Genomic DNA, 15,013 nt, shown 5'->3' on the forward strand with positions numbered 1-15,013 from the left:
ATAGAGGCTGAATTTTGACATTTCCAGTCCATTACAATCCTCCCCAGAGTGAAGACTTCCTCCCCTCTGAATGCTCTCATTATTCTTCAGAAGGCCGTGACCCTCACTGCATCCTCCAGGCTTTCTTTGCTCTCTTTTAGTGGCAGATCCACATCACCCAGTTTGATCTCTACTTTGTTTCTCTTGGCGAACATCTGGCATATCTCCAGGAAGGTTTTGTTCTTGGTCTCAGGGACCACCAGCCAGATGTAGATCAGCGTGACCAGACAGACGAAAGAAAAAATGATAAAGCTGTAGGAGCCCAGACCTCTCTGGGGGGAGAAGGAGGGAGAGGAAATGTGATCAGTTTGTCCTCAAGATGCAATGGTGTAAATATTGTTGCCAGAAACAGTTGGTTGGACATAAACAGGTGAGGGGGAGTGTGATTTGCACGCTACTTTTGTTGGAATGCTGTTTTTTTGGTTTCTGTTACTCAAACAAATTCCTTCCTTGTTTGTGGTGTGGTTTGAAGATGAAGTCTTGATATGAAGTAAACATGCCGCAAAACGGTTGTGTTTATCCCTAAGATTTCGACACTCAGTTCATTGGAAAAGACACGCTGATGAGAGTGCTCCTAATAAACAGGGATGAATGCTACTTCTGCAAAAAGAACATCACACATGAGTATTGGACCATGACTGGCCTGTCAACAAGCTGTGATGTCACAAAATCATACATCCAAATACGGATTGTAAAAATCCTATTGTTTGTTGAGATGCATTTTGAATGAAGTATGATTCGGTTTTCGTGATGAAAAGCATTTCTAGTTTGGATATGAGACTTGGATTGGTTGTCGGCTCCTCTCCCTCCCACTTAAACACAGACACTGGTCTCTTTTAAGACTGGCCTAAAAACCTTTTTATTCAGGAAAGCCTTTCTGACCTAAGTCACTGTCAGTTATTTCTTTTGTGTTTCCGTTCATTCACTGGTTTTTATTTTATTATAGTTTTTTTATGTTTTAACTATGCTTTTTACCATGTTTTACTATGTACTTTTTTTTACTATGTAGATTTAAAAAAAAAAAATGAAAAGTGCGTTACAAATAAAATACATTATTATTATTATTATTATTAAACTTCTTTTGTTGATAAAATGACTTCTATTGCATTGCCTATTCAGTCATTTCTATTACCATTTTCAAGGAATGGTTAGACAATATGACAATGTCCATTAAATATTAGGGAACAGCCAGCACACAATCAGCTTAGCTTAGCATAGACACAGAGGATACAGCTAGCCTGGCCTTGTACAAAGGGAACACAATTGGCCAATTTGCACCATAAAACTCAACAATAAACATGTAATATCTCTTTTGTTTAATACTTAAATGTAAAAATGACAATTCATGGTTATTAGTTCGGCTATTCTGTGGCCGAGAGCAGTGTGCCCAGTGGTGTAAGGTAGTTACGACGGGCCCAAGCTCACACTGTTAGGCAGGTCCTAGTACTTACTGCCTCTTCTACTGTTTGAAAGGCATGACTGATCGCTCGGCTTGCAGATGAGCTCAGCTTGTTAGGCTTGACAGATTCTGTGCCTGGACTAGCTACCATATATGGTATCGTTTTGTCACATGATCAAATAGAAACTTGACTGAAGACAACATCCTCGTACAAATTACCCAACGCATATGAATGGATATATGTGTATGACAAAAATACGAAAAGGAATTTATCAAAATATTCATGTCATGCATTAGTTTTTAATAGTTTATGAATAGGTTTTTTTTTTAAAGTTAAGGTAGAATAAGCGAATTGTTTTGTTAAAGATTACTACTGACAATTTTACAAAACAGAAAAGAAAACCGTGATGTAGCCTTTTCGAGGGCAAATACAGTAAATGGCATCAGTGCTTCTTTTGAAAAGAGGTGTAATCTTAATCCGAAACTATACTTCTCTCTATGTCCTATTCTCTGCCCATTACAACACTGGAGGTCTTGTTTTCTCTTTTATTGGGTTAAATTAAAAGTCTGAAAATCATAAGACAGACATACAGTCCATGCAGAAGTAACTCAAAATAGAGTAGAAAGGATCATGTCAGGATGTGACTTGAATTGCCTCGCTGTTTACACTTAAAAAACATCTGTAGCTAATTACATTTCAAAATAATAATCTTTCATTCCCCCAATGTAAGAGATCTTAGAAATTGTGTAACTGACCTCTAGGAAGGGGAAGACGAGGCCAACAGTGAAGTTGGAGAGCCAGTGGACGGAGCCTGCGACCATGAAGGCAGCGGGCCTGGCCGACTGCCTGAACATCTCGGTGGTCACCACATAAGGAATAGGACCTGTGGAGCACAGATGTGGTGAACAACCAAAACACTCGAGACACAGCATTACTCTTCAGGGTCACAGTGAGGATGCTCATGTCTCAGACACCCGAGTGCAGGTTGACAACATCATAACATGTCTGGGCAGATCCAAACAACACTTCAGCTAATGGAGCACCCTGTTGTAATCAGTGTGGGTGTAAATAACCACCAGCGGGGTCAGACTCACTGGGTCCGATGGCGTGTCCTATGACGTAGATGATGACACAGGTGATGCTGATGTAGGGCATCCACGTCACGCTCTCCTGTCAACATAAAACAACAGCTGCTGTTATCATTAACCTGACATGCTGATGCTTTCAAACGGTAACAAACACGTAAAGAAAATCTCTGTAATGGCTGCACTGTGTGGGAAGATTGAAACTCCCTGTGGTGTTGAAAGTGCTGTCTGTCTGAAGATGTTGGATCCAGGTGAGATTACAGGCTTACAGGGGGGCAGCCCTGGTTTTGTGGTTGTCTAATGGCCAGTGTTTTCTCATACTTTAGTGGTGGGCGACTCTGTTTTTAAGTCTCAAAGTTCTCATGACCCCAGCAAACACAGATGTCAAGTCATCACATTTATTTTTCAGACCAACCACTAAATGTATAATATTTTAAAATTACCATCCAAAGAAAATTGTAGTACAGTGACGCATTTCTGGTTGTTTTGGCTTCGTAAAGCAGCACACCGGACCACAAGGTTAAAGTGCTTACTTTCAGCTTTAAAGCGCTGGTTTGTCACTGCTGTTTTGTGTACCTCCCAGGTTTTCCTTCACCATCACCAGATCTCCACACACACATTTCTATTCTATTTGTAGTACGTATTAAACAAAAGAGATGTTACATTAATTGCTGAGCCAATTGCATAACCTTTGTACAGCACGAGGCTAGCTGTTTCTCCTTTATTCTAACCTAAGATAACTGTGTGTTGATATCTACAGCACTTCAATTGATTTAGATTTTTCTAATTCCTACTTGAGTTAAGGGTAACCGTGCAGTCCCCGTTCTGAGCGGGCCGATTGCCACGTCCCCGGTAGTGCTGCGTGCAGTCGTTTTCTCCAGGGAATTGAAGAAGATTTCGGTTGTAACATTAGTTCATCCAGCAGCAAAAGTGAAATGACTGCTGCAAATGACATGCTCGACTTTGGCTGAGCCCTGAAGCCCCGCCCCCGTTTTTCAATTCAACCTTTATTAAGATTCAACGTATAACGTGTCCAAATTGCACCTCATTCAACACGGCACTCCTTTGGGTCCACAACAACACAAACGGCAAAAGTGAAATAGATTGGATAAATGGTTCTTCTTCAGATATGCAAAGGACTTACACACATACACACACACACACACACACACACACACACACACACACACACACACACACACACACACACACACACACACACAGAGTTCTTGCTTTGTAGTAAGATGTCTGCACTTTCATCTCATTGTCGTTGTTTCAAATACAATGTGAGCCACAGCAACAACGACTGTGTCAGCTGTCTTAAAAACCTTCCATGAATCCGTCTCCATAACAAATCTCCTGACCTTCAGGTTGAGACACTCTTAACATAAAACAGCAGATTTCTTTAACATGCTGAACCACTAGAGGACAGCAGAGTAACATGTTTGAGACGCACTAAAGCTTTCACACGGTACCTGGAAGGTGAGTGCGACAGTGAGCAGCACACAGGCTACACAGCAGATCCCAAACCCACAGAGGAGCAGCAGCCGTCGTCCCGCGGCCTCCACAATGAAGACCTGGTGAAACAAACTCCCTGTTCAGAGCTATCGTCTCCTACTGACATTATCAAACAACAGACTGTTGATATCGACAGGGTACCTACAGCAGCTATGGTCATGAAGACATTCACTGTACCCGTTCCCACGGTGACGTACTGGATATCATTCTGCTTGACTCCTGCAGTGGCATATATGCTATCTGCATAGTAGTAGATCTGACGAGGGAGAGAGACGCGTCATGACTAAATATATAGCCAAGAGTTGGAGAACAGAGTTAAAACACAAGAAGGAGGCCAGGCTCACCGCGTTGACCCCCGACAGCTGCTGGCCCATGTTCATGACGATGATGGAGACCAGCTGCCAGCGGAGGGAGCGCTGGGACAGCAGGCTGAGCACCGACAGGTGTCCCTCGGCCTTCTCCGACTGGTCCTCCAGACGCATCTCGGAAAGCTCTGCATCCACGTCTTCGCTGCCACGCAGACGCTGTAGCGCCTTCTTTGCCGTCTTCTCGTCTCCTCTCTGGATGAGCATGTACCTGGGGCTCTCTGGGAAGAAGGGCAGCAGCAGGAGCTCTATCAGGGCAGGGATGCCGGTTATACCCAGCATGAGGGTCCAACCTGGAGACAGAGGGCACAGTCCTGAGTCCCCCCCCAAATCAGCTGTCAAGGACTGTGATGAATGAAGGCCAATCATGTACCTGTGCTGTTGCCCAGTATGTGTCTGATGCCCAGCACTTGTGCACTGAGGATGCCAATGGTGATGAAGAGCTGTGGGATGATGCCAAGGGCTCCCCTCAGGTTTTTGGGAGCGAGTTCTCCCAGATACATGGGAACCACGTTTGATGAGAGACCTGCAGACAGGGAAGTTAAGATACATGAGAATGACTCGTATACGTATGAATCCCGATCGCTTGAACGGTACATCATATCTGACCTGCACAGATGCCCACTATAAACCTAGCCACAATGATGATCTCATAGGAATTGGCAATCTCACTGACTCCCATCATCACAGCAGGGGCGATGGAGAAGATGTTGTTGAAGAGGAGGGTGCCCTTCCTGTCGTAGGGTTGATGCAGTTAAAGTCATGTCAGACCAACCAAGTATACACCTCTTATAGTGCATGATACACGTGACATGTTACCTCCCTAGTTTGTTGACCAGAGGGGCCACCATCAGGGAGCCAAAGAAGCCTCCTAGCGGGTACATGGACACAGAGAGAGACCACAGCAGAGTTAGGAGGTTCTCCTCCATCGGCCTGCCGTAACGCTCCAGGTAGGTGGCGTTATAGAACTGCTGCATGAACTGAAGAGAGCAGGACAATACTGATAGAAGCACATCAACATGTGAGTGACACTGGCCTCTATAGCATGTCGCAGTAAAGCTTGTGTTTCTTTGCTTGGGTTACCGGTGACGGAGAGTTGATGACGGCCACATTATAACCATACTGGAACGATGAACCAAATGCAGATATGAGCGTTGCCAACACCAGCACCACAGTTAATCTCTGTTGGGGGGGACATCAGCGCACTATGTGAAGCCTCTTTTTACAACACAAACATCATCCATCACGTCACATTTTCAGACAAAACAAACGGCGATGTGAAGGTACTGGTATTCACACCTGTGTGTCACTCACCCCTCTCCTCTCCACAGGCTTTCCCGACTCCTCATTCTCCGCCATGGTTGTGTTTGGCCTCAATAATAAGAGCACACTTTGTTGTTACGGCACCACTGCATGCCGTCTGCCCTTTGGACACCAGATCAGACAGCGTAGCAGCTGTTTACGGCTTGGCTACAGTTATCGTTTTCACGTTGCAGACTGTGCCCTCAGGTTCAGGAAGTTTTGTATTTCATCCTGCCCTGGGCCGAATGCTAGTATCTGATGCTTTTATTGCACTGCACCCTCAACTAAATTGGTTACCGTAAATTGATGGCATCCAGCTGTCGATATGGAGTTATGTTATCATCAAAATGATAAAGACATGCCGACCTGCAGGCTGGATTACAGGAAAGATGTTATTACAGAATGACGACACAATGCTGAAATCACAAACAGATGGACTTGATCCTTCTACAATCTCAGGGATTTATCCTTTCTCGCGCTGAAGACAGCTCATCCAACACTGATGACTGAATGGAAACACCACACCTGACAATCTCTTTCTATGTTTACTTTGTCTTCAACTCGTCGTGTGCTGCAATGCCTCTTATCTCTGAAGCTGAGAGTGTTTGTCATTACGACGGCCCTGAGGCTGTTTGCTCTTAAAGCTGGATGTTCTTTGCTTCAGGGAAGCCTCATTGCAAAAACAAGGCTAATAAAATGTGTCTGAGTAAATAATGCTGGTGGTAAACAGGAATAATTAGAGGTTAGAACTACGTATGCAGAGAGCAAAATGTGATGAGGATGCAGTGTTAAGTGAAGCAGGATGAGCTGTGAGACTAACTGAAACAACAGAGCGGTTTCATTTCTTGTTATATATAATATATATCATACTTAGAAGACCCAACAGACTTTCCTGCATGTAAATTGTGCTTATAACAGCTCGTTAACAGAGAGGTCTAGAGATAAAGAATAGTTATTATATCCTGTTCTTTTAGACCACAGTATTGGGCCAAGTTGATGATGTGAAGTGGTTGCAATTTTAGCAGCTAACGGTTGGGGGCGCTCATGATTGGTTGCAGAAGAAGAAGAAGAAAGACATGTAAGGTGCAAAGTTTACATCCACTGTGTCACTTTAATTTATTACAGCCTAATTACTCACCCACTGACACCAACCGGTAACCTCTGGCTTTGTGTATCTAGAGTTTGAGGTTTTCTATTACACGTGTGAACATTGTTCTGCCATTTCTAATCTAAATACACAAAATTATTGCCCGTTACCTTTGGTGGACAGTGTGTTTGAGAATTGGCTGGAAGAACCACTAACGCAGTCAAATGAACAGCCCGTGTTGTGAAAAAAAAAATAACTTCCATTATGTTGACTGGTGAACGGTCACCCCATGCAGTGCAGGACGGCCCTCTGGTACTCTTTAACTTAATGAATTAAGTGGGCAGAGAGCCAGCAGGGGAGAGAGCATAAACCGCTTTCCTTAAGTGTTTACACCAGCTCCAGTGACTTCAATGTCAGCCAAATCTCACAACCGACACAATGGATTAATTCCTGCAGGAAATACAGTAAGTGTCGATCGTCTGCGGTCCTCAAGGACGAAAAAACATTTCACCGGCAGTTTTAGATGTCATCAGCATAAACAGCATTCACGTCCTCTCATTTTCCCAGACCTGGCATCAAGTGCTCCGTCAGTGCTACCGATGGTCCTGAGAGGACGACTTCTGCACGGTTTCACATAACTTTAGACCGCCGACAGAATTAGATTGAAGGAAAACTCCTTTTCTGATAAACAACTGTGTATTTCTCAAGAAATCTCATGTACAAATTCATCTGTCGACTGAATGACTCTGTAAATGGGATCATAGTTGTTTTAACCAACATAAGGTTTAGCACCACACGCTACCAGTCCCAGCTGTGGCGACATTGGTACAGCTGTCTCTTTGTAAGGCATTGCTAGGCCAAGGTACTTTTATTGTTTGTGTTTGCTTTTTATGTATCTGCCTGTATGGACCCCGAGTCTGAAATAAAGTCTATCTATTTATGTTTTTAATATATTTCTAGTACAAACAGCATAATGTCTCCATGTTCTGGAAATAATGTGTGAGAACCAACTGCCCTCAGACGAGCACGGTGTTGTTTTAGTGTCATGAAAGGTCTGCCTGCCCTGATGTAAAGGCTTATTACAACCAAATCACCCACTTCTGCATTGCCTAATCCATCAAACAGGCCAACAGAGACCATGCAAGATATATTAATCCAGTTTCTGTGATGCCACCTTCACTAACCGAACAAGGGCTCGCCCTCTGCGAGAGTCAAACAAACAACAATCCCTTGAGGGTAAAAGAAAATTGGCTGTCAAGGTGGAATTTCTCCCTCCAATCCCCAGAGTGTAAATCTAATTTCAATGTAGCTCATCATCTCTGAGACAGGCTCATTAAAACTCAATGGATTTTAAAGAATATTTCAAAGAGCTGAAGGAACCATGGGGAGTGGCACTGTGGTTGAGAGCCAAGTCGGTCCCATGAGCGCCGTGTGGGTCAGTGGGTTCCCACCCTGGTTGGTATGCGTTCGGCCGGTTGCTCAACTGGGGAAACGGGAGCCAACAGCAGCAGCAGGGGTGAAAGGAGAAGTGAGGCTCACAGGGAAGGCTCAGGTTTCAAGGAGGAAGGCTGGCGTGTGATGATAGGTCACACACCCTGACCACAATGACGAGTTCATTTTGGCCACATGTCAAACACTGATGGGGTTTTGCAACTAATCTTCTGAAAAATGTTGCAACTATCAACTTCGGCAAGGATTGATATCTGATATCAAGGGAGTAAATACTGGGTAGGAGCATCATAGGAGAATGTTTTTAGATTTGAATGTAAGGTTTAATGCGTTGAAGTGAATTATACACTGACAGAAAACTGTGCTTGTATCATGTCACTTACTTTTAAGAGACGATCACAAATCTGTTAAACATACCCAAAGTTATATTGGACATAAGCAGGAATTCGATTTTCATTTTGGGAATTGAAGTTACCTTGCAGAACACCTTAAAGGGATAATCTACTACAAATGTAAACAAACACAAACAAAGGTGTAGCTGTAAAAAGCTTGCAGTTTCACCTTTAACAGTTTGAGTTCATGGTGACAGGTTTTCACTTAATAAACATTCATTAAACCTTCTGAAAACACACTTGCAGCATCATTAACAAGAGCTGAACACAAACTTTTCATCTTTCAAGCGAACAGACTTCGATAGTTATGGGTTCTCACTTAAAGCTTCCTGTACAAGTTCAGTATCAGGGACAATTGTGTTCACCACTTAAAGTGAGAATGCTGTACGGACACCAGAATGTGGGTATTTCCCCCCCCCCCCAATATTTTCCATAAGTACAATACTTCAATACTCAGTGGAACAAGATAAAAACTGAATATTCATTAATTTCACAGTGATAACACCAGAATGTAAGTGAATCGGCGCAGTACATGATGAGTAAAGCTGCTAACCTGTCTTTCACGGAGTGCACAGCTGTTTAAAATGCAATCAGAAAACATGTGCAAAGGAACAACTTAAAGTGTAACGGCCTTTTAAAGTTTGATGTACAGCACATCTACGACACCCCGATATTCATGTGTAACATATTCAGTATACGCAACAAAATCCTTCACCAAATGCTGGTGCACAGCCAGGCAGTATCACTCTCATATTACCAAAAGTGCAGACATGAGACTCTTCTTGTGACACAGATGTGCATGCACCTGCAGAATCTCCAACCTGCTTTGCAGCCACTTTGCTGTAATGAGGTTCAATGTGACGCAGAGACCTCCACCGCGCCCTCCGCCTTCGTTTGTCTTCTCATCCACAGAACATCATCGATCGGTCCCGACTCGACTGGCGCGGTCCTCTTCCCCCTGTGTGGAGGTGTCCTGTCCGGGCAGCAGCCTGTGGGGGGCGCCATGCGAGGGCTGCGCGCCTGCTCGACACTTGGAGGAGCAGCAGCAGCAGAGCGCGGCGCAGAGGCGCGTGCGGATTGGCCGAGTAAGCAGCACAAACATGATGCAGTTGGCTGCTCCCTGCGAGGTGTTGCCAATCCCCTGTTGGGCCCAAACAGAAGCCATTAAGGGGAGTGTAGCAGTTATTGATTGTTACTTTAATGGGTTGAACATGTGACAAAACAGTTTCATTTTATGATCGGCCAAAGAGATATCATATTATGAGTTTGGCTAATGACTGTCATGAGAGTTTTATTTTACTGTTTTAATTGACTAATACAACAACACAATTTATTATTGAGAGACACACACACACACAGAAAGTATTACATCATAAAAGGTTTTATGTAAACTTTTATTATATATAAAGGAAGTTGAATACATTTTGAAAAGTTATTGCTGCTAGTTTTTCGTCCAAACGTCATCAGTTAACACAGGAACTTGTATGATGAATAGGTGATGAGTCACAGACTTGACAGCACGCAATCACATCATCACCAGTTTAACAGCACGTGAACATCCCACACACATGTGCTGTCATACACACAACAACTAAAGGGTGATCAGTATGAACAGAACAGACACACGGTAGGTTAGAAAGTGAGTTGAAAGAGAATTAGCAGACATTGTCTCGATTGAACATCATTGGTTTGAAAGAAGCTTTAAACTCACATGTAGTGTGACCAGCACTGCGTTCAGTCTGGCTGGAGAGCCGGCTAGCAGCAGTACGAAGCGCACGGTGCTCCAAATGCGCAGGACGATGAAGATGATGGGAATGAGTGCGAGCTTCATATCAGCCATGGAGGAGAAGGAGTGGGACGGAGGCCTGTTGGCCAAGATGGGACGGTACTCGGACAGGGCAGCATGCTGCGCCAGACACACAGAGTGAGACCAGATTTCAGAACAGCAAAAAGAAAAAAAAAAAAAAATTATATATTTTCATACACGAAGCGTAAGAGATCGAGATGTGTAGGGGATAGCATAGGACTTCTTTACAATGCGATAGCTGCTTGAGGCAACTTAAAAACAAGAAGTTGTGTCTCTTACTCCCTCTGTTTTTATGTGTTCTTTGTTAGCTGGATATCGTCAAAAACAGACAACTTGGTGTTTTCTTTAGGTGAATTTGTGTCATTGTTTTATTGTACTGCACTTACATGAATGTAACAAAATGCCATGTGCCTACTATTGTTATCAGTTTGTGTATTTTGCTGGTGATCCAAAGCCAGATGAAGATTTAAAAAACATTTTATATTTCTGTTTCTTAAAACAATAACAGTGCAGCTATGGCTGAAGTATGCGCTCCTTCATTGCTTTCTAGTTTTTAAATCTAGAATGTGTTATATTGTTATACATATTTAATATTGTTTATTTGACATCAACAGAATTCAATATTAGTGTGGTTGTTTGTAGTTTTTTTTTTTTTTAATTCCACGGTTCATGTCTTTTAAATTAGGTGTGATAAGAGCAGTGAATGTAATCTGCAGCTCGATAGAAACTATGTTTCCTCACCGCTATGTAGATGTGCCTCTTGATCAGGATGTAGAGGACCGGCAGGGTGAGGTAAGCCAAGAACTCCCAGATCTTTCCAGTCAGCAGCATCCACAGGACCCGGTCAGGAGCGTGGATGCTGACCCAGCACCAGCCCACCGACACCTCTGACGCATCGTAGCCAATCTTGTTCAGGTACACGGCTGCACCAGTGATGGCCAGAGGGACACCCCAGCTAGACCACAAAACACAGAGGGTTTAGGAGATTAAACATAACTTCTTCAAAAAGGTCAACTTCCTATCTTTAAACATCTACACAATGTTTGTACAAAGATGTTTGGAGGGTTAAACATCCACAAATGTTGCAAAGACATGTGACACCATGTGATAGATTATCTTTTGCTTCAGGCTGGTGTGTGTTGCATGGTGCACTCTGCAGAGTCATACCAGTTGTGTTGCTTGAGCTTTGTGCATCATAAAAACTCACTTTAACAAGCAATGTTTCCCCCCACAAAGCACGACTTCTCATCTTAAAACACCAATTTAAAAGGATACGATGTGTGTGTGTGTGTGTGTGTGTGTGTGTGTGTGTTGTATGTATGTATACAAGCCTAGATGAATGGCTTTGTTGTGTGATCTTCAATTCAATAGAAACTTCCCAGAAGCAAAATTAGGACGACAACCACAAACACTGCGTTGAGGCGTACTCAGGGGTGAAAATGTTCTTGTGTCCAAAAATAGATCAATTGTAGAGCGCTACACCACAGCGGATTAGGGATCCAGTCATGTCTCTCAACGTGATTGCACTGAAATGTGTATTCTGTTTTACTCAATTTATCTTATTGTTTCCACTTCTATTTCATTTAATTCTTTCTACATTGTGGTGTTTTAGATATTGTCGTAATGCCTTTTATGTCTCATATAAAGCTCTTTGAATTGCTTTGTTGTACAAATGCACTTGCCTTGTGTTATGAAAAAACTGGTTAAGGCCATTTTACAAAAGCAACTCAGAGCCAACATGCTTATTCAATCCAAGTTTAAGCATATTAGGTAAATGAATCATTATGAACCAGAGTGGAAATACAATTTAAATATCCTTCACGTTGGTTTTCTGACTTATTGTCACAGCAGATAAACAAGGTGGGGAGCTTTGTGGATGGTTGTTGTGGTACGAATCAGCTGAGAGACGGTTAAGATCAAGTTAAACTGACAAATACCAAGTTAGTTTGTGCATCAGTTGTTATATGAACATACAGTTTAAAAGTATAAAACATAAACTAACCTAAAACCAACTCATGTACTCCGTTTTCAAGTTTAAGGGAGCAGGTGGTTTTGTTTTGCTCTCCAAACTTAATAGAATAACGCGATGCTACTTCTGTTTTGAGCGAGCCTGCGCCGTGGTCTCCAATTTACTATCCCATGATGCTTCACGGTACAGGTTCCAACTTGAGCTACTCACAAACTCAACGTGACTCGCTTACCTGACAATGTGGAAGAACCACACCAAGCGGTCAGCGGCCCTCTGGCTGGCTCTCACGATAACAACGTACAGGTAAACAGCGATGGCCACCGTCCAGAAAAAAGAGCTGGTGTTGGCGAAAGTGGATATGGCTCCTTGCGCGACGCAGTCCACCGAGTCGGTGTGGAAGACCCTCCAGACCCCGAAGGCGTAGGAGACGGCGGACAGCCAGTCGGACACCGAGAGGTAGACCAGCAGTCTCCTCGGAGTCGTCCTCAGGTCGGCCCACATAATGTAGGTGAGGATGATCAGCGAGGAACCCACGAAGGACAGCGCGCACGAACACAACACGACCACCTGCTCAGACAAGTACACAACTGTGTGGTTTCCCTCTTCCATCGTTCAGATTAGATCGATGTCAAACGTGCAGTAATGTTTGCAAACATTCAGACGAGCTTATCACGTTGTGCGTGCCGTTAATTACCAGAGTCTCCGCATTTAAAGCCGGGCGAGTCGAGCTGAAAGACTTCGTCCATTGCTTTTGAGGCCGCCGAACAAACTTTTCCTCCCGTGTTTAACCCCTCCTTCCCCGCCTGCTCGAGTCTCACTCCTCGCTGCAACAACCGGAACTCCGAAGCAGAAGTCAGTCAGCTGGTAATGGGCTCACGTCGGTCTATTTATGGCTCAGATGCTCTTTACTCGTGTAACCCTAAAGCTGTGACTCAAATATTGTCTCATAAAAACAGATGACAATTTGTAATTTTTTCCCATTCCAGGCATTCAAAACTCAATTCAAGCTTGCTAAACACAGAGCAGGTCATTTAGTAGTCGAGTATAGAATATGCTCAATATTTTATTTATTTTTTACATTGAAAATGAACGAGTGCTCATTAAGCTTTATTTATGACAGATATCTCACTCCACATTAAAGCTTGGCATTCCAGTAGAAGTGCTTCACAAAGCGTAAGGTGATAAAACAACCGTACAATTGTTTTTTTTACAATTGTAAAAACAGAAAAGAGTTCATAAAAAACACTTCACCAGGTAAGATAAGACAGGCAATACCTTAAAAGCACACTTGCGCAAGGCTTGAATTCATCAATACATTTAAATTATTAATGATATTATTTTTTTTTGTCAAATCCAGCTGCAGACTTGAAGGCTGGAAAGAGATTTTGTTTTTTAATTGTCATGTCCTATCATTTGGACTGCAACTAATGATCGTTTTCCTTTTCAATAAATCTTTCAATTCATTTTTGGGTGAACTGGATTATTGTATGTCCCCAAAAAACACCTTGATGATACGGAAAAAGGCCCGTCACAATTTCTGAAAATAAATTCTTAAAATAACTTGCTTTGTCTGACCAATACCGCAACATCTCAAAGTATTTAATGTAGTGACACGAAACTAAAACGACAAATCCTCCACTTCCACCTGGAATGATTTATGGAGAATCAAAATTGTTACTATTTTATTTTTCTGTTGATTGAAAAATCAATTAATTGACTGATCGTTTCAGCACTAATTACCGTATGTTAATATTAAGGTGCTCCTCAGAACATATGAAGTCTCAATATTTCTCAGCCCTGTGCTCTATTGCTCACTGAACTGACTGAATCCTAACTGACATTTAAGGAAACGTCCACAGTAACACACTGCTTTAATAAGACCGTCCCCCTCAGAGGACAGAGACCTCAGCTCTCAGCTCTCTGGGCAGTAAAAGACTTTTGGAATTAAGTTATTATACAAATTGAATTACAATTTTTGATTAGCGAGTAAAGTCAGCTGTTAACTCTTTGTCAGACTTGTAATTGTGGCACCAAAGAGTTGAAGTGCAGACCGACTTAAAGCAACGACCTTGTGTGAGAGCAGGATTTTATTGCCCCCCCCCCCCCTAAAAAAACAACCTACAAGCTCTTTTTGGGTTTGCAGCAATGCAGTGGTGTCTTTTTCCTGCAGTCTGCACCAAGCACATCTGCATTATCATGAGAATTACACGTGACCACCAAACAGTTTTACGATGCACAATACTTTCCATCAAGTTTGAACAATTCATCAACTGAAGGTTCTGTGATTCTGTAGACAGAAGCTGTATTTCAGAGCTAAAATCAGGAGCACACTGTACATTCAGCTGCGTCTGCGTTTACTGTGTGTCTGTGAAAACCTACATTAGTGTGCACCTGGCTTACAGGCCCTTCTGCCTCATCTGCACTCATTAGGTCTCCTCTGTTCGCATGGCAACATTATGTTTCAAGGGTCTCAAAGTGCTGCTTTCACACAGCGCAGTGTTTACACAACAATATTTCTACATCGTTACAAAGTGCATGTGTACTGTGAAAACAAAACCACGCCAAGTACTAATTCTTTAAGTTATGTCACTTTTATTTAC

At 42.8% G+C, this 15,013-nt stretch overlaps 2 protein-coding genes across 3 annotated transcripts; both read right to left on the reverse strand.

Moving 5' to 3' along the window:
* Positions 1-86: 86 nt before the first annotated feature.
* slc2a5 (solute carrier family 2 member 5) lies at positions 87-5,766 on the reverse strand (the record flags this gene model as incomplete). The annotated part of the gene is made up of 11 exons (XM_079273293.1): positions 87-311; positions 2,195-2,322; positions 2,534-2,609; positions 4,000-4,101; positions 4,188-4,298; positions 4,387-4,700; positions 4,781-4,933; positions 5,017-5,141; positions 5,227-5,387; positions 5,491-5,589; positions 5,722-5,766. 11 exons carry the CDS (start codon positions 5,764-5,766, stop codon positions 87-89), a joined length of 1,539 nt encoding a protein of 512 aa, XP_079129419.1.
* A 2,890-nt stretch (positions 5,767-8,656) lies between these two features.
* Positions 8,657-13,223, reverse strand: gpr157 (G protein-coupled receptor 157). Of its 2 annotated transcripts, XM_079273176.1 has the most exons (5): positions 13,108-13,223; positions 12,646-12,980; positions 11,186-11,399; positions 10,349-10,543; positions 8,657-9,778 (listed from the first exon to the last, which is right to left on the reverse strand). In XM_079273176.1, the coding sequence occupies exons 2-5, from the start codon at positions 12,912-12,914 to the stop codon at positions 9,554-9,556; spliced, it is 903 nt and encodes a 300-aa protein (XP_079129302.1). In that variant the 5' UTR covers positions 12,915-12,980; positions 13,108-13,223; the 3' UTR covers positions 8,657-9,553. The 2 variants fall into 2 exon arrangements, with proteins under 2 accessions (XP_079129302.1, XP_079129301.1); XM_079273175.1 differs by having other exon boundaries at positions 12,646-13,207.
* Between the last annotated feature and the right edge of the window lie 1,790 nt (positions 13,224-15,013).

This window comes from Melanostigma gelatinosum (assembly GCF_949748355.1).
Source record: "Melanostigma gelatinosum genome assembly, chromosome: 8".
Taxonomy (NCBI): Eukaryota; Metazoa; Chordata; class Actinopteri; order Perciformes; family Zoarcidae; genus Melanostigma; species Melanostigma gelatinosum.